At 39.1% G+C, this 24,487-nt stretch overlaps 3 protein-coding genes across 3 annotated transcripts in view; 1 reads left to right on the forward strand and 2 right to left on the reverse strand.

Moving 5' to 3' along the window:
* Positions 1 to 394: 394 nt before the first annotated feature.
* On the forward strand, positions 395 to 12,105 carry LOC141759922 (alanine aminotransferase 2-like). The gene is made up of 12 exons (XM_074622419.1): positions 395 to 525; positions 616 to 795; positions 5,649 to 5,738; positions 5,875 to 5,983; positions 6,161 to 6,294; positions 7,690 to 7,933; positions 8,052 to 8,131; positions 8,961 to 9,097; positions 9,213 to 9,387; positions 10,860 to 11,015; positions 11,103 to 11,215; positions 11,565 to 12,105. The coding sequence occupies exons 2-12, from the start codon at positions 646 to 648 to the stop codon at positions 11,653 to 11,655; spliced, it is 1,479 nt and encodes a 492-aa protein (XP_074478520.1). The 5' UTR covers positions 395 to 525; positions 616 to 645; the 3' UTR covers positions 11,656 to 12,105.
* Positions 12,106 to 12,193: 88 nt separating this feature from the next.
* Positions 12,194 to 18,877, reverse strand: pdia4 (protein disulfide isomerase family A, member 4). The gene is made up of 10 exons (XM_074622416.1): positions 18,567 to 18,877; positions 17,274 to 17,451; positions 16,980 to 17,185; positions 16,740 to 16,878; positions 16,146 to 16,351; positions 15,858 to 16,016; positions 15,495 to 15,646; positions 15,087 to 15,243; positions 13,261 to 13,494; positions 12,194 to 12,881 (listed from the first exon to the last, which is right to left on the reverse strand). The coding sequence occupies exons 1-10, from the start codon at positions 18,640 to 18,642 to the stop codon at positions 12,466 to 12,468; spliced, it is 1,923 nt and encodes a 640-aa protein (XP_074478517.1). The 5' UTR covers positions 18,643 to 18,877; the 3' UTR covers positions 12,194 to 12,465.
* A 2,193-nt stretch (positions 18,878 to 21,070) lies between these two features.
* The window catches only part of pkd1l1 (polycystin 1 like 1, transient receptor potential channel interacting), a 63,660-nt gene continuing 60,243 nt past the window's right edge, over positions 21,071 to 24,487 (reverse strand). The window contains exons 48-54 of the mRNA XM_074622725.1: positions 24,152 to 24,292; positions 23,689 to 23,823; positions 22,946 to 23,158; positions 22,625 to 22,777; positions 22,147 to 22,314; positions 21,907 to 22,004; positions 21,071 to 21,736 (exon numbers count right to left, since the gene is read on the reverse strand). Coding sequence (XP_074478826.1) covers positions 21,376 to 21,736; positions 21,907 to 22,004; positions 22,147 to 22,314; positions 22,625 to 22,777; positions 22,946 to 23,158; positions 23,689 to 23,823; positions 24,152 to 24,292 — 1,269 coding nt within the window. The 3' untranslated portion in view covers positions 21,071 to 21,375. The remainder of the gene's footprint in view (positions 21,737 to 21,906; positions 22,005 to 22,146; positions 22,315 to 22,624; positions 22,778 to 22,945; positions 23,159 to 23,688; positions 23,824 to 24,151; positions 24,293 to 24,487) is intronic.

The following is a 24,487-nucleotide window of genomic DNA, read 5'->3' on the forward strand; positions in this document are numbered from 1 at the left end:
AAACTAGCCTGAGATTGACCATTGCACATTTTGAATAGTTAAACATTTGTGTTATAAGAGACAGTGCTGAAAAATGAAATTTTATTTTGAAAAGTTGCAACATGCAAATGGCACCATCTGCCATTTAGAAAAACTGTAAAAAAAAAAAAAAAAAATAGCTTGAGATTGGCCATTGCACATTTTGAAAAGTTAAACATTTGTGTTATTAGATAGAGTCTTGAAAAATGAAGTTTAATTTTTAAAAGTTACAACATGCAAATGGCACAGATTTGGTTGAATGGTTCAAAGTTCTCTTTGAGATGACATTTTTTTCCGACAGCACTTAAAGGCGTCATTTGGCACGCTGAAGCCTGCAGCCGAAATCAGTGATGAAAACCAGCCAATCAGGAGCCGAGTTGAGCGGAGGCGTGGCTGTCTGGTGGCAATATGAACACTAAAGAGACTTCCAACTGTGTGTGGTAAGCTCAGAGAGGAGCAAGAGGGGAAGTGTACGTAAGAGTGAAACCGACTCCTATTGAACAACTGGTAACAAGCTAATACACACTTTGTCTGCTCATGCATAGTCCACTGTTGTTCAATTCTTGATGTTTCTAATCCTCTCTTTTTATGTTCCAGATATCCAGCTCCAGTGTGTCCACAACGAACATGTCCCAGCAGGCAGCGAACGGGGTCCCGTGCAGAGGCAGCAGGGTGCTGACTTTGGACAACATGAACCCCCATGTGAGGCGGGTCGAGTACGCAGTCCGTGGTCCCATAGTCCAGCAGGCTCTGAAGATAGAGAAGGAGCTCAAAGAGGTAAAGTGTGCTGCTGCAACATGTGTGCATGCAGTCGAGTTTGATAATGCACACATGTTACATGTTAATATTAGTGCTGATGTGTAGGACTTTATAGCACAGTTCCTATAGAAAGTTGATGCTTTAATGTGGCACATCACATTTGGGGTGTTATTGTTTTTTATCCATGGGGTATACTGTTATATATGTTGTATATTATATACTGTATATATGTTATATATACTGTATATATGTTGTAAATCCAAAACTGAATGTATGCAGATGAACTGTGTGTCACATTCTAGTCATTTTTTTTTGCATAAAGCTCACACCTTTTTTTCCAAACACCTTTTGGAAATTAGCTTTTTTTTTTTTTTTCATTATTAAAAAATCACTGCAGCTCCGAGAATATTAGAATCAGAAATTATTATTATTATTATTATTATTATTACTTTATTGATCCCTGGGGGGAACTGGGGTGTTACACTTCCCGCTATATAAACTTAAAGAAATGTAAGAAAATAGAAATAGTATGCAATATGTCAAATTGTGTACATAATGCTACTATATAATAACACAATATATGTAGAGAAATATAAGTAAATACTAAAAAAAAATAAGAAATAATAGGGCTAACCTGGATGCTTTGAAGATTCGACATTCATTGCCATGGTAATCGATCTCCAAATCACTATTAGAATGCTTAGGTTTTGTTTTATATAAGTATGTAATAATAATGTATAAATAGCCCATGAAATAAGGAATAATCCCACAACGTTATTCAATATATTCATATTCAGCATTAATTATTATTTAAAATTTACAGACGGATAACACTGTTTGTTATGTCTTGGGCACTGAAGCTGGGGAGATGGAGACAGACAGACAGAAGAACATGTCAGCCTGCCGCACCTCAAAAGTTTGAATGACTTTGAATACTTCTCATCAAAGCTTCGAAGTTCCAAAGAAATATGTTCTCTGATTTGCATGAACACATGCAATATATGATATATAACCATTAAGACATGCAATATATATATACTTAGTGGCACAGCTACTGTGGACAGTGAGCAAAAAGAGTGATTTCCCTGCTCTGTTTCCTCAAGATGTAGGAAGTTAAAGAGAGAGGAAAGACATGTTGTTAGCTCTGATCAATAAGATCCTTGCCTTGGACAGTTTTTGCTGACTGAGAGAGTGGAGGCAGGACGGAGACAGTAGGTCGGCTTTTAAAAGCCCTTACATGACATCAGTGATGGCCCTGTTATGTTATGCAGCACTCAACTCACATTACATTCTGCTGTGGTAATATTGATCCACCATGCTTTCCTAAGGAAGGGCATGCAGCGAGGCTGTAATGTAACCCTCTAGCAGTTACAGTATGTCCTCATCACAAGACACGTAACGACCTGGTGGGGGCCGTTCTAGCCAGGTTTGCCTACTTTTCCGCTCTTGCCTGAGGTGGTCTGAGAGAATGTGCATATCGTGGAGCGTTATTATGTAAGATGAGAGAGTACATTCTCTGTCTTCTTTTGTCTCTCCGGGTTTGCCCACCTCCCTCCCTCCCTCCCCACTGGGGAGAGAGTTCATTGGACGAAGCTGCAGCTGCGAGGCCCTGTAGCGTCACTGGCCTTTTCTCTGCAAGGAGGTCCATTACAAGCAAGCCCCAGTTCTGCTGAAAGTGCTCGAGTTCTTAGTAATCCACTTGTTTTTCCCTCCACTTTATAAAAGGAAAAAACAAGCCTAATGCGGAATGTCTGGAATAACTAGAATAATTTGCTGCAGTGCCATACAATGATTGCAGGTTCATTTTAGACAGGTCAAATACAAAGTCCAGAAGAGAGAGAGTGTAATTTTAATCACATACAGTAGTTTAACCAGCTTTATACATTTATTATGCTTGCAGCAATGCAAGTGCCGGTAAAAACAATCTGAAATGGAGTTTTCTGAGGAGTCAGAAGGGTTTGCATCACTGCAGTTCCAGTCATCTGCTTCCTGTCAGATCTGTGACTGGAACACTTTTACTGACGGCTCAGCAGATTTTATGCAAGTGTGTTTGTGCATGCGCGTGCTGGTGTGGTGATGACCCTTATAAATCCTCACGTAGACATCTGGAATGATAGTGCCTGCACTGCAGTAAGCTTTTTCAGGCTTTGATCCAAGCTGCTGGCAACTTAGTCGGTGTTGTCAGTGACAATGAATGGAAGGGTGACATTATAGAGCAAGAACAGAGGTTTAAATTACAAAGAGAGTGATTGGGAGGGTTACTTTCATCTCTTTTTAGAAAAAGTATTGAGTTAGACACTGTATGTCACATGAGCAAAGCAACCCGTGGTTATTCATCAATTTGCATCAGAGAGAGCTTGAATTATTACAGTTCCAACTATTCTGGCATGACTGAACACTGTTTTCGAGGGATGTCAGTGTCACGTTATATCATAAGACTCAGATTCAGGTCAGGCTCTATTCAGCCCGGTGACCCAGAGGGTTTCGTGGCTTGGCTCACTGGTCCGGCCGGTCTGTGTAATCAGTGCCTGGTGCTGAGTGAGCAGGAGAACGCAGCGCGGAGCCGGTGGAACCGACTGGCTCCTCTCTTTTCCCCGAGAACAGCAGCCTCTTTGTTGCTGCTCGAGAACAAGGAAGAGGGACGAGGGACTAAAAAGGAAACGTGCTGCATCTACTTAGGCTACTTGGATTTCAATCAAGCTCGTATCTGGTTTAACGTGAAACACGTGCTCTTGCCGTCAAGGAAGTACATAGAAATGATAATATTATTATTGACTCAAAAGGAAAGTCCTCCCTGTGCCCTTGAAGGCCTTTTGCCTGGTATTTTATCATGTAGAATGTGCTGAATCATGACAATGATCATGTCAAGAGCATAACTTTGAACTTATTTTTTTTTTTTTTAAATCCTATTGCATTGTAGTTTTTTTGCAGTCGCATCCTCTCCGGAGTGACACGGAAGACAAGATTAGGGAAATGTTATGAAGTATGTATGAGCTTAACATATGTCTTTGCAGCGTAGCTGTGGTCGCCCTGGTGGCCTTTTTCCCGAGCTCTCCATAAAGGAGGTCTTTGGGAATTCTGCCATCCTCCTTTCCTGGTGAGCTTTGAGTGTCTGTGTCTTGCTGGCATACAGGAGTGTGCTCACTATACAGGCCCTGTATTACACCGGCGGTTTGGTGTGCTCAGTGAGTTTATTGTTTGTCCACACCCTTTTGGTCAACCTTGCTAGGGTGGTAGAGGCCATTCCAATCTGACTGCTGAGCTCCGTCTCTAAATGCTGGCAAACAATAGAAGACAAAACAAGTTCATAACAAGGGGAATCAGAAAGATCTGGCACGGTTATCAGATCCATAAAAAGAATGAAAAGAGACACAAACACACCAGTTTTTTTCTGTTATTTTACTTTTTGTGTGATTTTATGTATTGACTTTGTGCAGCTTTGACTTGACTCGAAAAGGGTTGACGGCTGAGCTGCACATGAAAGGCTAAATATGGATGTGTGTGTGGTTGAGACACTTCCTCTGTGCTCTACAGCAAGAGAAGCAGCTGTGTAATAACTCACATATTATCATTTTTCTCCTGTCTGAGTAGAATTTTATGACAGAAATGATTGTGCTATGCAATTGTTTTTAAAGGGGACCCATTATACTTTTGTGCTTTTTCCCTTTCCTTTAGTGTGAGACAGAGTTTTTTGTGCATGTGACACATTATGCAAAGTTACAAAGCCCAAAGTCCACTTCAAAGGGAGTTACTCTACCACACATAAACACTGCTCCTGAACTGCCTGAAACGCCTTTTCTTTTGTTACATGGTGATGTCACCAAACAACACATTTTAATAGGTCTTTAAATTCAAGTAATTTTCAGTTGTGTTTGCCATTGTATTTCACATCAGCATGCAGTAAAACGTCATGATTTTGAATGCATAAATCATTCAGCCAAAAAGTGATTGATGGGATTTATCACGATAACATTATCTATTTAATCCTCATTGCTCAGCCTTAGTAGGAAGTAACAGGGGACATCTATTGTCCCATTACCTCATTTGATAAACAGCAACAGCTGCAGCATGCTGTGACCAGCAAACAGACCTACAGGCACCAAACCATAGTTTGCAGGCTCCAATTACGTCAAAGAGATGAAGATGAAGGACTTTCTGATTCGATGAAGATGAATGTTGACTTGATAGAGGGAGCAAATGGTTTAGATGTGGAGAGAAATGTAATGAAAAAGCCTCGAGCTTGTTATGCGATTGGATTAAGCCGCCGATTCTTGAGTGAATCCATAACCAGAAACAGAGGGTTTTTGTGTCTCCTGTGAGCCCCAGCAGCAACATGACCCCGGCCCAGGCCAGCGCTTCCCGCTCCTAAAGCCAAACCAGACTCTGTGCCGGGGTTTTTGCAAAACAAAAGGGTGCTACAGAGAGAAGATGCATGTGTGAGATTTACATGCTGAGCCATCAGGTGGCAACAACACAGATGTGATGTTATTAACCTTCTGTCTCTGGAAGATTTTATTTTCCCACCACAGAAGGCCTGTGAGAGACAATTTGAAGCGCTACAAGTACAAAACGTTCCTTAGAGTGATATCCTTTGACATTTGAAACACAAATGTTGGAAGAATGTCTGATTCCTGCAGCCAATATCAATGAATCACATTTGTATGCTGGGGTTAGATATGTAAACCGGTTGAGCAGAAAATGCACACGCGCAGAATTTTCTCTCTTATTTTACTCCGAGATCACAACGGCACAGTCAAGTAATAATAGTTGTTTTCCTTTATTATAGGAAGAAGGCAAAAGACAGAAAGAGGGACATCTGAGTGGGGGGAAAAGAAGCCTAACTTTTCTCCGTTCTGTCTTTTTCTTTCCAGGGAGTCAAGAAACCTTTCACAGAAGTCATCAAAGCTAACATCGGCGACGCCCACGCCATGGGTCAGAAACCAATCACATTTTTCAGACAGGTAGGACAGCTTTCTAGTCATCAAGTCGTTTCAGCTCTTATATTTGATAATCAGGCAGCATTCACATTTTCAAGTAAAACAGGATTTGCTACATTTATACACACGCTATTTTTTTTTTTTTATCCTTCCCTCTCAGGTTTTGGCTCTGTGTTCTTATCCTGACCTCCTGAAAGAAGACATGTTTCCAGAGGATGCCAAGAACAGAGCGCGGCGTATCCTCAATGCCTGTGGAGGCCACAGTATAGGTCCGACAACTCCCCCCTCGCTCCGCCAACCACATTTACATCCCTACACACGTCACTATCATCCACCTCCATTTGTCTACTCATTAATAATTGATTTGGATGGTACACTGTTTAAACAGAGCATCAATGTAGTGTGTTTTTTGTTTGAGTCAAAGTTCATTTTTCATGTGTTCAAAGGGGCCTACAGTTCTAGCCAGGGCATTGAGTGCATCCGTCAGGATGTGGCGCGCTACATAGAGAAGAGAGATGGTGGAATCCCCTCCAACCCCGACAGCATCTACCTCTCCACTGGAGCCAGTGATGCCATCGTGGTAGGTGTTAAACTTTTTATTGTCTCTTCTCCAGAGTGCTGTAGCAGACCAGGGCATTGATTTTATTTTTTTGCCTCAATCCAGCACAGGTGACATACTTTTGACACAGTTGTCCTATCTTTATTCAACTTCTGTTAATTATATACTCAGCTGTACTTTGCACATCTGTGGCTTTACTCCACCCACAGACCTTTGTCACCTTTGACACTGTCAATACAGCTTTCCCCAGTTTTATGCAACTTGATCAGGTTACTGAATGACCTAAAGATACACTCAACTACAGCACTGCAAGATAGCTACTGTTGTCTGTTGTCTACGATACTTATCATGATACAGGGGTAACGTTTCAACATATTGTGATATATTACGATACTGTAAGCAAGGCGTATTATTATTTAATTACATTTTAGGAAAACTGTCATAGTATAAAGAACACACCATAAATAAACCATTTTAGAATAGGCAAAAATAACATATTTATACTGCATGCAAAAAACTGCATGGTTTTTGCCCCAAACTGCATGTGATTATCATAAAGAGGGCGTGTCTGAAAAAGGGAGACTCGTGGGTACCCTTAGAATCCATTTTCATTCACATATCTTGAGTTCAGAGGTCAAGGGACCCCTTCAAAAATCACCACGCCAGATTTTCCCCACCAAAATGTTGCGTAAATTTGGAGCATTATTTAGCCTCCTTCTCGTCAATGGATTCCTTGGGTTTTATAGTTTCATGTGATGCCAGTAACTGAGCCCTCTACAACCTCCGAAAGATCGAATAGCGGCGGCAGGCCGTCGGATTTTAAGAGGTTAATTAAAAATGGATACAGTGTTTTGGAGATTCAATATAGTATCACACAACTTAATATCGCGTTACTCATGTGTTCTGATATTTTCTTACACCTCTATTGTGAAGTGAATTTTTATTGTGAAATGTTCAGTGGAGACAGTGTACATTTCAATTTCCAATACCCATACCACCATACTATTTAGTACGCCAGAACAAGATCTAGTATGTCCCAATACATAGTATGTCAAATGCAGCATGCATGGACGGCAGAGCAACACAGTTACCGTTGCTACTCAGCCGATTCAACGCGTAAAGCGGTCTCATGTCGTCCCTGGAATGTGGTCATTCAAGTTTGTGGTCTCCAGCAAGTTTGTCAGTCTTTTATTGTGTAACGGTCTGGGTGCCAAATCACCAAACCCGATTGGTTATATGTCTACCCTCCTTATTAAATACTGTAAATGCCTTCTGACACTGAGAGGAACATCCTGCCAGTCTACATACTGTATGTTCTTCCAAATATTGTCCTCTATTACTCCTACCACCTCAACGTACATGCTTTCTTTCTTCCTCTCCTTTCCTATGTCCTTCCTCCCTCTCTCCTAATCCCAGACCATGCTGAAGTTGCTAGTGTGTGGCGAGGGTCGTAGCCGTACCGGAGTGATGATCTCCATTCCGCAGTACCCTCTGTACTCGGCCGCCCTGGCAGACCAGGATGCCGTGCAGATCAGCTACTACCTGGACGAGGACAAGTGTTGGAGTCTGGATGTCAAAGAGCTCAAGAGAGCCCTCAACGCAGCCAGGCAGCACTGCAATCCCCGCGTCCTCTGCATCATCAACCCCGGAAACCCCACTGGTATGTCTGGCGAGTTTCTGTGTGTTAAGTGAAACAGTTGCTGGAATTGTGTCATTTTGTTGGCGTGTTTGTGCACGCCCGACTTGCATCATCAAACTCTGGTTGTCCTGTGTGATAGGTCAGGTCCAGAGCAGACAGTGCATTGAAGATGTGATCCGATTTGCTAAAGAGGAGCACCTCTTCCTCATGGCTGATGAAGTAATACACCAATTTCATTACCTCAATTCAGAAGTTTTTCACTCACAGTTTCTTCTGTGTTAAAGGTGCTATTGATAACATTCAGCCACTAGATGTCATGTTCTCCCTCGCCGGTTCCATTGCGTTTACTTCACAACAAGTCGTTGCCAAGCGCTTACCGTGAATCTCAGCCATTTATTCATTTTTTCAACACCAACTGACGACTCAGAGATACCACGTGATACCAATGTCGTCTTACTATTGGCTCTCAAGCCTTGTTAGAAGTGGGAACCAAAAGTCCGATATCTTCCACAAATATAAACAAAACTTTCATTTTGGACTCGCCAAATCTTTGAACATGATCAATTCACAATCATAATTTTTTTCAGGAAAAGCCATACTTTTATTCAGCCTCTTTCCAAAGGCTCTGTGGGTGTATTATTTTTTTTTAAATATTCTGCTACATAAAAATGTTATCAATGAGACCTTTAAAAGAGCAAAATTAGTGACGTTAAAGAAATTAGTGGCGTTAAAACGTAATTGCGTTAACGCATTATCGCGTAAATTTTGACAGCCCTACTGAATACATTTCGATTTGACAACTGATTTCCAAAATATTGAATGAAGTTAATTCATGACTCTATGTAAATACTCACTCAACATTTACCAACCCAATTAATTCATTACATTTCCAGAAGTTAAATACAGTGTATCTTTTGCTACGAGCACGTTTTCTTCATGGCCCTTAAATTATCCTTTTTCAGTCAACTCTTGAATATGTACTGCACATTTCAGTTCATTCCTTTATGGATGCAGGAGGTGTTTTTGATAAGCCGTTTACCAATTTCAGGTCTACCAGGATAATGTGTATGCAGAGGGCTGTAAGTTCCACTCCTTTAAGAAGGTGTTGTTTGAGATGGGACCAGAGTACTCCAGTACAGTGGAGATGGCCTCCTTCCACTCCACCTCCAAATGCTACATGGGAGAGTGAGTAGCTAAAGACACATACACACACACACACATTCTCACACACAAGTTGTCACTTGTACTAAGAGTACACTTTGTGTTTGACTTATTCCTTTCCTCTGTTTGCTTTTGCCAGGTGTGGATTCCGTGGCGGCTACATGGAGGTGATTAATATGGACCCTGAAGTGAAGGCTCAGCTTACCAAACTGGTGTCGGTGCGTCTGTGCCCTCCCGTTCCCGGACAGGCTCTCCTGGACCTGGTGGTCAACCCCCCGCAGCCTGATGAGCCCTCCTACAACACGTTTATGAAGGTCTGAAAACCACACCAGCTAGCACACATCATGGCAATGCTCGTGAGTGTATGCAAACACAGAATGTACTTATGTAAACACTTATAAAAACCACACCATCTAATCTAAGTGCACTGAGCCTGCATTGAGTGTGCTGAAGTTCTCACGTGGCACTGAATAATGAATAATCAGCTTTTAAATTCTGTGCTTGAGCTTTGTAAAGAGGATCATATAAATCAGGGGTCTTAAAAAGTATTAAAAGTTGATAAAACTATTTAGTTACAAATAAGGCCCTTACAAAGTCTCAAACGCCATTTCCGTTTCGTTTTCAATATGTATATTTGTCCAGAGAGGTTGTATGCTAAAGTTTGTGTGAATTGAATCATTGTGTAGGCGCATAGTGGGATTCTTTGTAGTTTATTTATAGAATCCTGCTAGATTTGACGTTATCTGAAACGGTCAACCGTTAAGGCGCTTACTGACCCACTGGCTGACTGTCTGGACTGCTTTATAACATGATGCAAAGCTCCCTTTACGCCGGGGTGTTGAACTACCTAACTAATGGTTGAAATGTAAGTTTTTTGAACAAATAGTTTGAGTACAAGGCGTTTGAACCATGGCTGAAGCACAGCGTTGCCAAATGTACGATAATCGTATTTGTACAATAATCTTGCCCTTTTTTCAGCAGTCTAAACTATGACTTTTTTCAACATACTATACTGTGGCTTTTTTTACTTTCTCGACATACTTTACTATCACTTTTTTATTTTTTTGACATACTATATTATGCCTTTTTTGTTTTTTCGACATACAATACTATGACTTTTTTTATGTTTTCCACATACTATACTATAACTTATTTTCAACATACTATACTGTGACTTTTTTATTTATTTTGTTTTCGATATACTACACTGACTTTTTTTCGACATACTCTACTCTGACTTTTTTTATTTTTTCAACATACTATACTTTGACTTTTGTTTTCGACATACTATGCTATGACTTCTTTTTAAATTTTTCGACATACTATAATATGACTTATTTTATCAACATCATATACTATGACTTTTTTTATTTTCTCGACATACTATACTATGGCTTTTTAATTTTTTCGACATACTGTACTATGACTTTTTGTATTTTTTCGATATACTATACTATGACTTATTTTCAACATACTATACTGTGACTCTTTTTTTCTTTTCTTTTTTCGACATACTACACTGACTTTTTTTCGACATACTCTACTCTGACTTTTTTAATTTTTTCAACATACTATATTATGATTTTTTTCGACATACTATGGTATGCATTTTTTTTATTTTCTCAACATACTATACTATGTTTTTTTGTTTTTTTTGACATACTGTACTATGACTTTTTTTTTTCAACATATACTATGTCTTTTTTAGGACTTTTTTTTCAACATACTATACTATGACTATGATGTGACCGTAATAAACCTTTTAACTTCTGTGCTTCTCCTTCAGGAGCGGACAACAGTGTTAGCAGATTTAGCAGAGAAGGCCGGGCTTACAGAGCAGATCTTCAATACAGTACCCGGTATCACCTGTAACCCTGTGCAGGGGGCCATGTACACCTTCCCCCGCATCGCTCTATCGCAGAAGGCCATCGACAAGGCAAAGGTTCGCACTGCACACACTCATCTCACTGATGAGCCCCCGATTTACTTGTTTGTGTGGACGTGTTCAAGTGTGGATGTTCCTCCACAGGCGGCAGGCCAGGTCCCTGACATGTACTACTGTATGAGGTTGCTGGAGGAGGAGGGTATCTGCCTGGTGCCAGGCAGTGGCTTCGGCCAAAGAGAGGGAACCTTCCACTTCAGGTTAGTACAGCTAAACACTCATTTACTTATTCAAACAGTTCCTCAACTTCATAGTGGAAAAAGAAGAAAACATCTTGCAATGATAATGTGATTTGGCCATTAATCTTGTTATGGATTTTTCTGCGTGCTTTAATCTGTACACTTACACAAGTTAATGTTCAAAATGTCTTTAGTATCCTTTACTGGCATTGCACTCATACTGCATAAAGTGTTTTTTAGCAGTATGCTTCTAAACTTAATCGAGGTCATGAAACTCATTTGGATCATAACTTAATCATTGTCTCAAAGTAATTCACACCTGTGACAGTATTGCCATTAACTCACATCCGTCTTCCTGCTGTGTATCCAGGATGACCATCTTGCCTCCCACTGAGAAGCTGAAGATTGTGCTGCAGAAGATCCGCGACTTCCACTTGCGGTTCACACAAGAGTTTTCATAACCATCATTTCAAGAACCAACTCATTCAGTGCCAGTATCTTCAAGTGCCTTTGTGTGAAGGAGGCAGTAGTCTTACTGTCACCTCCTCCAATACCCATCTCTCACCTCAAGGCTGTATTCACGCTAGATCAGTTTTTTTCAGATATTTTCACTGTTTTGCATCAGTGAAGAACGTTGAACGTTTCCTTGTTTAGACAGTTAGTGAAAGTTAGATGTTCGAAATGTTATCTAAAGAGTATAAGATAATTAAGATGTCCTTGTCAAAGATGCTTCCGCAGATGCATCTCTCCTGCCAAGATTTGTACAGCCAAATTAGTTTGGAAGTATCAATTTAACAACATGTTAGGTGAGTACTGCCATGTGTTTCAAAGCCCGTCTCAGATTGTAGGCATTTATAGTACTAATTTTTAAATTGTTCTTAAATATAAATAAAAAACTTGAATTTCTAGAACACTTGTTTTCTGAAATGTATGCACATTTGGAATATATTTACAAAACATTTTCCAGTTTGTATTGATTTAAAGTAACAAAGAGTCACATTTGAGTGCTGGCCCACAAAGCTGCCATCATTTTTTTAGTTTTATTTAAAAAGACTGAACTCTTAAACAGTGCTTACATGCTTTTTAGAAACGGAAAAAAGCTGAATCTCTTGGAATGAACAGAAACTAAAAAAAGATGATTGAACATTGTAATCATCACAGCAAAATCAGTAACACCGTTAAACACCACTGCGTTCCCTTCACCTTCACAGAGGCCTCCTAACACTCCCGAGCTCCGTTAAGAGTTCTTAGTTGCTCGTCGAGAGACATTTTCAAAGTTCGTCTCTATTCTGCGATAGCTTTGTGGCATGCTTTTCCACGAACTTGCTGAAGCCCTCTACTGTTCTGTCACCACCTTCAAATTTGATGGGGCTCTGCTTGCTGTTGCTTGGAGCAAAGTATATCGTTGGGAAGCCTTCTGTTTTGTAGTTCTCATTTGGCACGTCGTTGGCAGAGCCGTCCATCTTGGCGATCACCAGGTTCTTCTCACCCTTGTACTTCTTGCCCAGAGCCAAGTAATCAGGCTCCAGTTTCTTACAGTGGCCGCACCAGGGAGCATAAAACTCAATCAGGACATCCTTCTGGGTATCCATGACGATCTCGTCAAAGGTCTTTCCTACCACAACCGTAACTGGTCCTTTGTTGTTCTTTGGCACTGGCTGGGACTTGATAATGGGTTTGAGCTTTCCTGTAGACACGAGAGAGAAATACAGAGGATATGATTTTACTTCCATTTATCATTTACTTTTTTTGACTGTAATTTAAAGGTTTTGGTCAACGTTAGACTTAAGTGTCAATTAGGCCATATTTGTGTAAGATGATTCCTATTGATTCAGGTTAAATGTATATGCAAGCAACAGATTATGGCAGCAAATGAAATTAATTTGACACTTTCAAAAGTGAAACTTGGTTTTCATAATGCTAAAACAGTGCAAATTACGGAAGACTAATTGCATGTGCCTCAAATAGTCAAACCAAACCATGCTCCTTTTACATGATCCCATGTTTCAAAATTCATATAATTTACAAAAAACAAAAAAAAATAATCTCATTAATTTAACACTGACCTTTCTTAAAAGCCATAACAAAGTCTCTCAGCACATCAGCGTCAAACTCGTCCGGCTCCATGGCAAACTTTTTGCCTCCATCTGCCAGAATTCCCACATTCACTTCCTCTCCGCTATCGCTCAGGCCAAGGCTCTTCAGCTCATCTGCATAGTCCTCTTCATCACCGATGGCAAACATGTACTCTGGGAAGTCCATGGCCACCTCAAGCACCTTGGATCTCCAGAACTGCGTAGCTAAAAATGAAAAACAAGAGGTTTGTTACTGCATCATGAATCCCTCCACAGTTGTGTGTTAATTGTTAAGAGTAGTTGCTGTGTCAATAGACGCAACATTTGGAGGAGCCCTGGTATAGTATGCCATACCAAAAAAAAGGGAAAATGTTGTGAAAAATAGTATAGTATGTAAAAAAAAAAAAAATCATACTATAGTATGTCGAAAGAAAGTCAGTCTAGTATGTCGAAATATTTTTTGAAAAGTCAGTGTAGTATGTCGAAAAAATAAAAAGTCATAGTATAGTATGTCGAAAAAAAAGTCACAGTAAAGTATGTCGGAAAATAATTCAGCATAGTATGTCGAAAAAAAGTCATAGTATAGTATGTCGAAAAAGAAAGTCAGTTTAGTAAGTTGAAAAAGAAAAATTAGTATAGTATGTCGAAAAAAAAAAGTCAGTATATTATGTTGAAAAAGTCATAATATAGTATGTCGAAAAAAAGTTATAATATAGTAAGTCGAAAACAGTCATAGTATAGTATCATGAAAAAGTCAAAATATAGTAAGTCGAAAAAAAGTCATAGTATAGCATGTCGAAAAAGTCATAATATAGTATGTAGAAAAAAAGTCATGTCGAAAAAAATGAAAAAAGTCAGTATGTTATAAAAAAAAAAAAAAAAAGTAATTGTATAGTATGCAGAAAAGAAGTCATAGTATCGTATGTGGAAAAAAATAAAAAAGCCATAATATATATTGTATGTAAAAAAAAAAAAAATTAAAAGTCAGTACTGTATGTCAAAATAAAAAAATTCATAGTATATCGAAAAAATAAGTAATATTATAGTATGTCGAAACAAAGTCATAGTATAGCATGTAAAAAAAATAATAAAAAAGGCATTGTATAGTACGTAGGAAAAAAGTCAGTATTGTATATCTCAAAAATAAGTCATAGTATAGTAGGTCGCAAAAATAAACAAGTCAAAGTATAGTATGTTGAAAAAATAAAAAAAGTCATAGTCTGGTATGCCAAAGAAAAGTCAGTATAATATGTAAAAAAAAAATAAGGAAGTCATATTATAGTATGTCGAAAAAGTCATAGTAGTATGTCGAAAAAAAGTGATAAAATCACAGTACCGTATGTCGAGAAAAAAAAGTCATAGTATAGTATGTTGGAAACATTTAAATAAAGGTCATCATATAGTATGAATTGAAAAAAAAACAGTCAAAGTATAGGAGGTCATAAAAAAGTCATATTATAGTATGTCATAAAAAGGACAAACATGTCAGAGTATACTATGTTACAAAAATGTCATAGTATAGTAGGCCATACAAATGTATTAAAAACATGTAATTTTATAGTATGCCATAAAATGTAAAAAGAAAACATAGGATAGCATGATAGAAAAATGTCAATATTTTCCCCCTTGATACCAGGCCACATAAACAGCATTACAACAATTTAAAAAAGATGGCATACATACAACAATGAATGAGCAGACGCAGAACTAAACTCACATTAAGGACAGTGCAAAGTCAAATTCACACTCATAAGATCACTAGCTGTTTAGCAAGACCCCAGGTCAAACCTATTAACCTAAAAATATGAGAAACTCACCTTTCCGGTAGTCAAAACTGAAGTCAACTCCATAGTACACAACCACCAGGGGTCTTTTGGTGTAGCGCTTGGCATCATTGCTCGGTTTTCTGTGGCCCACCAGAGGAGTCACATGCTTTTTGAAGAACTCCTGCACTTCTGACACCGATGTAGAGTCCTATGTGATAAATAAATTAAGGTGCCGTGAGTTCAAAAGTGACTCTATCCAAATAAATCAGAAAATAGGGACTCTTTTTAGAGAGCCTTAACTTCAAGCACTTCTCATGTGAAACCCCTTACTGCTATTCTATTTTACACTGATACTAGAACTGAAAGAAAGTACAGTCAAATTCTGAGTTTCATACCCCATGAAGCTAATTCAAATCACAACTAGTGAAAAAACACTGAAAATGATCAAACAGACCGTACCGTTACTGCAAGTGTGTTTGACGCTGACTCGTACTTTGAGCGGAACTTTTCAGGCTGAACGATGACAATCTGACCGGGCGAAGCTTTGAGCAGTTTGGTCACTTCAGAGCTGAAGGAGTGACGGAAGGTGAAGTCTTCTCTCAGTGCATAACCTGCCAGACAGACAGACAGCAATGAGAATACCAGCCACATGTCCATTTGACTGGCATTTGAAGTTTTCAAGACAGCCACGCAGAGATATTAGAACTTTGACACTACAATAGATTACCCATCTCAAGCAAAGTTTCCTAGAACACACAGGCATGAAGAGAAAAATAACTTGGCCACATGCTTTGATTATAGCACTAAGCTCATGGTACTTACAGGCCTCAATGTAGATCTCATAGGCTGAATCCCGTTCAGTGGAGAACACGCCAACTATGACCGCATCGTCACCATCCTTGATGAGCTCCTGCACCTGTTTAACTGCCTGGACCTGCTTGGAGGGAGGCCCTGCCTGCTCACCCATGTAGTCAACGATGCCTAGAGTGAAAACGAAAGAGGTGGATCAACTGTGATTGGATGAACAGATATTAAATGTGCACACTGGCCTGCATGCGCACAAACATTAGCATACATGGTAAACAGCGACTCGCATTAGCGTCCACCTACCACGCTGCTCTCTGGGTCCGTTGTAGTCAAACATCTTGCCTCTCCTGAAGATTTTGATGGTGGGATAGCCTGTAACCTCAAAACGTGTGGCTATGTCATTCTCAACAGTGGCGTCCACCTTGGCCAGAGGAATGGGAGGAGAGCGCTGGCTCAACTCCTTGGCGGCCTTCTCGTACTCTGGAGCCAAACTCTTACAGTGTCCGCACCTGAAGAGGAGTAATAACAGGCAAATAATAAGGAACGCTTTTGTCACTTTTAAGTCAACACTGACATAGAGTGCTACAGGAATGAGTCCTAAAACACGGAAAATAGTTAGTATTTTAGCACTTCTGGTTCCAATGTCTGGAGGAGATTGTCGTGCGTTGTTATTGGCTCAATTTCAGCGAGTGCAGATCAGAATTTTCTGCGCATGTGTTGTACCCCAAAGATAGGACGCGTTGACGCGCAACATTTCCTCTTTACACCCTCCTTTGTTGGCCTACAAAAATACACCATCCCTGGAGCACTCTATTAACAGGTACAATTAAACCAACTGTATTATCTATCTGTTCTATGGATCTATTATTCTGTATAATTGACAGTCTGCTGACTGACCATGGAGCGTAGAACTCCACCAGGATGATGTCTGCGTTGTTAACAATCTCATCAAAGTTGTCCTTGGTCAGCACCAGCGTCGCCTCAGGAGGGGGCTTCCAATCTGGTTGAGCCACCTCTTTCACCCGGGCCACAATAGCTGCAACAAACAGGGATTCAACATATAAACGCCAATTCTTTTTAAAAAAAAGAGGTCAGGTTTGGTTTGAAATGCTGTGATGATGCTTAAATGACCCCTACCCGTCTCGGTTCTTTCTCCGTCATAGTCCAAAGCTTCCCCATTTTTCATGATCTTGATGGTGGGATAGCCCGATACTTCGAACCTGCTCGCTAAATCACCGGCTACCGTTGCATCCACTTTGGCCACAGGTATAGGAGGGTCGTTCTCCTTAAGAGCCTGAGCAATTTTTTCATACTCTGGGGCAAACTGTTTGCAGTGCCCACACCTAAAAAGGATAAACAAATAATTTTTTTTTAAATTTGCATGGATATGGAAAGTAAGAGGGATTGCTGTAAAAGAATAACAAGACGCACCATGGGGCATAAAACTCAACCAGAACTGTGTCTTTGCCCGCCATGAAAGGGTCATAGTTGTTGTTGGTGAAAACCAGCACTCCGTTCTCTTCTTTCACCTCTGTGCCATCATCTTCATCTTCCTCCTCCTCCTCCTCTTCACTGTCCTCTTCATCAGCATCCTCCTTCTCTGCAACATCTCAACAAAACAAGGAAAGGACAAAAACTGATTTCAGGAGTACAAGCTTGGACAGTGTCTTTAAAATGCTGCTTGCTTTGACTCCTTTTGGTTAAAGAAATAAGGCAGGTACGGACATAACTTACATGTGCTGTACCTTGTAAAAAAAAAAACTGAGGCTAAAACTGGGTTTTTATTTTCAAAACAAGTTGTGTCTATGGCATGCCAATGTTTTTAGCCCCCTTGTTGTACAGCTGACTCCCAGAAAAGTTTCTTTTTGTCCCCCCATTTGTCTTTAGATAGTTCTCTTTTAATGCAAATTTTAGTGCTTTTGTGAATTGTATTTTATCTCTATTTGTGTCTGCAACTTTGTGTTCTTGCTGCTGACCGTCTTGGCCAGGTCTCCCTTGGAAAAGAGGTTCTTAATCTCAATGGGACTAACCTGGTTAAATAAAAAAAAAAAAAAAAAAAAAAAATATATATATATATATATATATATATATTTATATTCTGTTTGCAAAATGAGGGATACACCTGTACTGTCACAATGCTGTACACTAACATGTGACGTTACAACAGTCAAATTGAGCTGCTGTGTGTTGCTGAGTGCTGTTGTTGGAATTATTGTGGGGTTTTTTTTGGTTCTTCTTCTTTGAGTTATTTATTTATTTTATCTTATCTTTTATTTTATTTATTTATTTTTGTTAGATAAATGAAATACATGAAATGTCATGTCTCTCTTTCTTTGAAATTCTGACTAAGCATTTCATTGTATAATTTAATTATTAATATTGTTAGTCTGTCTGTATGTGTATATATGTCTATATGTAAAATTCAATAAAACTATTGTTTTAAAAGAAAAAAACAAGAAAAAAAACATGTGATGGTACAACAGGGAAATTAAGATTTAGGACGTTGTTAAAACTCACAAGTCAAGTAACACCATATTTGTGTGTTGCAGTCCAGGTGACATCAGCTTACCTGTCCTGTTAGCTGTGGTGCTAACAGATCTAGCAGAGGTTTGCATACCAACAACAAGCAGGAAACACACACACACACACACAGCAGCTGCGACATTGCTTTACTTAAACAACTCATTCAGCTATTCAGGTTGTTAAAAATGGGCTATGACTTACCATCTTCACATGTGCAGAGAGTTGCAAAATGTGCAACGCCGAGCAGCACAATCAGCAGCAGAGCAAGCTTCTTCATTGTCCACAGAGAGATGATGACGACGTGGTTTTATCACAAGTAGCTGGCTAATTAACTTAGCTAATGATGCAGATGAATGTCATCGAAGATACTGTCTGCTAAACAGACCCGGGTCAATACTGATATGTGGCTGTAAACGCCTTTGGGCTCGTGGTTTCACACAAACTAATCACTTCCTTAAATCACACACTCACACACACACACACACACCGCCTCCTCCGTCTGTAAGTTGTCTGACTTGCCACGCTCTGATTGGTCCTCATCATCTGCTGTCATCCAATCACAATCCGCCACTCAATTATACGTTGTATGATGCTATTGGATACTTTTATTGTTTCCTTATTACTTTTATGGGCCAGTGGTTGACAGACTAAAACTTTTATTTAGTGGTAGATTGCATGATACATTTTTTTTTCTTAACCTCATATGATGCACAACAAGCAATGGATATTCATCACAATCTAGTCTCTGAAACCTAAGGGTCACAGAGTTCAATATTTATATAGCAAAATATATATATATATATATATAATATATATATATATATATATATATATAATATATATAATATAATATAATATATATATTATATTATATTATATATATAATCTAATATATTATATATATATATAATATAATTTAATATATTATATATATAACATAATGTATTATATATAATATAATATATTATATATATATATATATTATATATTATATATAATATATATATATATATATATTCATATATAATAGAATGAAGATATACCCTCAGGATATTTGAGGATACTGATTTGCTATAATTTATATATATATATATATCTTGAGGGTATATCTTATATATAGGGTATATCTTATAAAGGCATATCTTATATATATATAAATTATAGCAAATCAGTATCCTCAAATATCTTGAGGGTATATCTTCAGGACTATTCAGAAGGTATTCTTATAAAAAAATATATATATATAAATTGACACCAATGACTTTCATTTTTTTGCAAAGAAATAGTGCTTTACAAAACATGTTCAACTTTGATGCATCAATATAAATACATTAAAAATACTTTTTGGATTGCCAGTGCATTAAGGTCCCTTTATTTGGTGTGCATCGCCACGATAACATAGCAGTCAGCTCTTATGGAATCAGGTTGGGTGATTGATAAATAATATGCCAAATTGCAGATTTGATTTCTTATTGGAAAAGTGGAAAACAAATCACTTTATTAACAAGTTTTGCAACAATGCAAGTACTAAGTATCAAAAAATCTTATTTCAAATGGTTATGTAATCCAAGTTGTTTAGGTGACCAAATCGGCAAGGGCTAGAGACTAGGGACATTTAGACATTGGACATGAGGTAACCAGAATAAGGGAAAGAGAGCCCATAAATTCCACCAAAAAAGGACTTTATTTCAAATGAGTTTCCCCTTTGACATCACCAAGTGGTGTATCTGCATTAATACACAAACAAATGGAGATGCATGACATAAAACATTGCACATGCATCTACTATATCGTCTTAATTGTCAAAGCAAAGTCAGATAATATTTGAACATAAACAATATTCCAGTACATGGGAATTCAGTCATAAAGTGAACACAGAGGCATGACATTATCTAAGGCAAGGCAAGGCAAGGCAAGGCAGCTTTATTTGTATAGCACATTTCAACAACAGGGCAATTCAAAGTGCTTTACAGAAACATTCAAGAACATTGCGACAAAATGCAAAAGAACATTAAGAAATAATTAAAAACATTAAAACATTAAGGATTAGAAAATAAAAACAAGGTAAAAATAAAAGCTAGGATAGAAGCTAAAATTGCATAAAACTCAAAAGAGTAAAAGTTATAGTGCAGTGTCAGAATAAAAGGCACCCGCAAACAGGAAAGTTTTAAGCTTTGCGCTACTAAAAGGGCAGCTTTCCTCCTTTCAGTTTTCAACACGCTACTAAAAGGGCAGCTTTCCTCCTTCCAGTTTTCGTTACTAAAAGGGCAGCTTTCCTCCTTTTCAGTTTTCGTTACTAAAAGGGCAGCTTCCTCCCCTCAGTTTTCACTAAAAGGGCAGCTTTCCTCCTTTCAGTCTTTACCAAAAGGGCAGCTTCCTCCCCCTAGTTTTCACTAAAAGGGCAGCTTTCCTCCTTTTAGTCTTTACCAAAAGGGCAGCTTCCTCCCCTCAGTTTTTACTAAAAGGGCAGCTTTCCTCCTTTTCAGTTTTCGTTACTAAAAGGGCAGCTTCCTCCCCTCAGTTTTCACTAAAAGGGCAGCTTTCCTCCTTTTAGTCTTTACCAAAAGGGCAGCTTCCTCCCCCTAGTTTTCACTAAAAGGGCAGCTTTCCTCCTTTTAGTCTTTACCAAAAGGGCAGCTTCCTCCCCTCAGTTTTTACTAAAAGGGCAGCTTTCCTCCTTTTAGTCTTTACCAAAATCTAAGTGATAAACCTGAGGAATAACTCACTTTAGTCGAACTGGATAAAACAGGGTAACATGTCTGGCTGGTAGCAGGGCAAACAGAGAAATGTTCTTCCTCCTACCCTCCTAGTGATAGGAGCCCTGATTGAGCCTGTGGCTCCTCTCAGAGCACATCAGGATATGGCAGACATTCATTATTTGCTAATTAAGCAGATGAAATAAGATGCTGGGCACATACATCTTAATAGAATAGAAAATACAGACTTTGCAGATCTTGTCTTTTGAAATGCTTGTAGTGTCCCAGCCACAAATGTCATCTCCATAAGGACGCTACTGTTTATCTGGCTCTACACTCGCAGGCTCCTCATGGACCAGAACTTCCACCACCACCTCTGTATGTGTGGCCTGAGTCTTACTTAAGCAGCAGTTGTCATTTGTTTTAGTCCATTGGTCAGCTTGCTTCTCCAGAACATCTTCTGTCCAAACCCTGATTAGTGATGCTGACTCTGGTAGGGACGGATAGTTTTGTGCCTTTAAATAAGTCTGGAGCTCTCTGTCTTTTGGGTTTTCTTCGGCTTTTGTTCCAGGTTGATGTGAAGTATCCGATGCTAAAACATTGTCTGAGGCGGAATGGTCTCCCCTTTGGCCTCTCTGCTGCAGGAACTGCAGTGTTTCCAATTCAAGCTTAGACCTGGTAATGCAGTGTCATGCAGAAAAACATGAGAATTCGTCTTTTGCTTGATACTTTATGTATCGATTTTCAGTTTACGGAACAAAAACAAACATTTTGCAATTTATGATATTTGAATTTTGCTTAAGAATGGTCTATAGCCTAAGTAGATGCTAGACAAATGCTATTACCTGAGCAGGTGAGATACAGGAAGGGGTCCTCCATGGCCACTGACATCTGTGTGATCATTAATCATCGTCTCTTCTGTCTTTTGTGTTATTGCAAGGTCCTGTAACAGAATCACACAGTGTTCAAACAGCATCGGCTTTCCAAAATGCACCTTTTTAAAATAGTGTGTTTGAGAGCAAGTGTGCATGCACTGTATGCATATGTCTGTGTCTTTTTTTTCTCGATTTTTGAGTCTGGCTCACCTGTGCGTCCATGTTGGAGGGCTCCCGTGTGGGTGAGATGACAGGACTGTCCTCCTCCCTGTAGCGATGGGCTTTGGGTGGCAGAGTGTGGTGCGGACTGTTTGAGAGGGCGTTGAGTCTGAACAACAGTTCATCTACTAAGCTTTCAAACTCCTCAAAGTAATACGTCTGGAAAAACCAGAAGACAATGTTATTGTAAACTCTACAAATATAATGTATTACATTTGAGGAGGTATGATACAAGGCAACAGGATTTATGGGAAATGTGGTCTTAATTTTAAGAAACGCACACAGTACAGGAGATAATAATCCTGACCATAGTCTCAGATGTTCACACCAAGGTAATCTGACAATGTTCTATATTTAAAATGATACACAGAAACTTCAGTAGTCTGTAAAATGTATTTTTTTTTTATAAAGAATCTCAGATTTATCGTTGGCTTGACAATTTTTATGGACTGAGCAGCGTTTTCCTCACCCTCCGTTCCACATGATTTTCAATCCATGCTTGTCTATGCTGCCCAGAGACCCTCCGTCTGATGTAGCCGGCTAATTCTGCTATGGTGAAGACATTTCCTCTGCTGTGAGATCTTTTGGCACTTCTGACCAATGAGGATACCACACCTATCACCTACAAGAAAGAAAGACGGCTGTTCAGACTCTGACTGATAGTTTCTTCCACTGAGAATAAGTAGTGCAAAGACGTATTTGTATGCATAAATCAGCTAATCACACCCATTCAGTCACATTTTTTACAAATAAAAACAGCTTTATATCATATAGTATACTGTATATGTACCACTGCTGTCCACACCACAGAGGACAGATGGAGAGCTCCACGGTAAAGGATATCACGTCCAGAGAAGAGGAGTCCCCTAACGGCCCTCTGACCCCAGCAGTGACAGAGCAGGGTCTGAAGGGAGCGGGAAAGTGAGCTGAAGGCCCAGGAGCTTTGTACAAACAGGAGATTGCCCACGCAGGCCAGCGCCACCATCAGGATAAGACCTGAAATCTGGGACAGAAGATTGAGACCGTTTTTATCTTTTCTGTCTGTCTAGTGAGCTTGCTCTTTGCCTACTTTAGAATAATAACATCCAGACATTTTAGAGACGAATACCCATATGAACAGGTCTTAGACAGCTGCTTTAAGAGGGTGAAAATCTAGAAAGAATATCAGCATTTCATATGTGGGTAGGACACTGTATCTCCAGAAATAAATTGCCTTTATAATTTCCAGTCCTTTTCCAACTGGACAGGAGTGCAGTATATTAATTAGGCTAATGACAATCAAGCAGATCAATAATGTACCATTATGTCATCATTACCAAAGGAAGAATCTCAAACTGTAGCACACATGAAAGCATTTGGAATACCACACTGATGGTGTTATTATATTTCCCTACAAACAACACAATTTCTGATAAAATAATCATACATAATTTGTGACCTATACCTGTGAGTTAGGTGTTAAATAACATTTCAAGGTAGTTATTGGAATGAAGACCTTTCCTAACTGGTGGTAATGCTGCACAATGTGTTTACCGTTGGCCAGAAAAGGCTGGAGAGTGAGCGGGTGAGGAGTGTAGCAGAGGCGGCCAACGTCCTGTTCACCCTCAACACAGTTACACACTTCAGGGTGAGAAGGAAGAGCGTAGCGCCACGCAGAATACGAATATACTGCAGACACAAAAGACATCTTAATCCCTGTCAATCATTAAAACCCACACCATGATCTCTAAAGGCTTTCCTTGTGTATTTAATAAGAGTGTGTTTGACAAAAACAACAACCCTTGTACACAGTGTGTCTTCTTAAAAAGTATTATAAATACAATGTAAGGTTAAATGTAAATTTTTAATAATGCTCTGCCAATAAACATATTTATCTCTTTAAAGACAGAACTCTTTCATTTTCCAAAGGATGGCACTGAAATAAATTAAAGCAGGACAGGCAGTGAACTGTTTTCTCAACAGTAAATATTTGTTTTTGTCTCTTTCTTTCTCTCACTTGTTCCCAGGTAGCCAGGAGGCTGACATCAACATATCCACTGTAGTTGTGTCTCTGGAGCAGCTCTACAACCTCCAAGATAATAATGGAGTGATAGATGTAATAAACAAAGTACACTAAAGATACTGTCAGCACACTGACCTGCAAAACAGAGAAAAAAAGAGAAAGTAAGGTATATTATTACAGCGGTAAAAGCATAATCAGGTACATATCATTCCTCTGCAGTGTGCTTTGTCCTTCAAGCTTCACAGGTATGTTAGTTTAAGAGCAACAGGTTACTGTACCCTCTCAGTTAGGTCATTATGATCTTGTTTGTACTGGTGTGTGGCCGAGTGT

Source organism: Sebastes fasciatus, chromosome 21, assembly GCF_043250625.1.
Source record: "Sebastes fasciatus isolate fSebFas1 chromosome 21, fSebFas1.pri, whole genome shotgun sequence".
Lineage (NCBI taxonomy): Eukaryota > Metazoa > Chordata > Actinopteri > Perciformes > Sebastidae > Sebastes > Sebastes fasciatus.

What these genes read in the sequence shown, in the direction of transcription:
- LOC141759922 (XM_074622419.1), top strand. Translation starts at nt 646, where the DNA reads ATGTCCCAGCAGGCAGCGAACGGGGTCCCGTGCAGAGGCAGCAGGGTG. An exon ending in CAATCACATTTTTCAGACAG is followed by an intron (nt 5,739 to 5,874) that starts GTAGGACAGCTT and finishes CTTCCCTCTCAG; the next exon opens with GTTTTGGCTCTGTGTTCTTA. An exon ending in TCCAAATGCTACATGGGAGA is followed by an intron (nt 9,098 to 9,212) that starts GTGAGTAGCTAA and finishes TGCTTTTGCCAG; the next exon opens with GTGTGGATTCCGTGGCGGCT.
- pdia4 (XM_074622416.1), bottom strand. Translation starts at nt 18,642, where the DNA reads ATGAAGAAGCTTGCTCTGCTGCTGATTGTGCTGCTCGGCGTTGCACAT. An exon ending in GTTGAGTTTTATGCCCCATG is followed by an intron (nt 17,186 to 17,273) that starts GTGCGTCTTGTT and finishes TATCCTTTTTAG; the next exon opens with GTGTGGGCACTGCAAACAGT. An exon ending in TGAGATCTACATTGAGGCCT is followed by an intron (nt 15,647 to 15,857) that starts GTAAGTACCATG and finishes TCTGTCTGGCAG; the next exon opens with GTTATGCACTGAGAGAAGAC.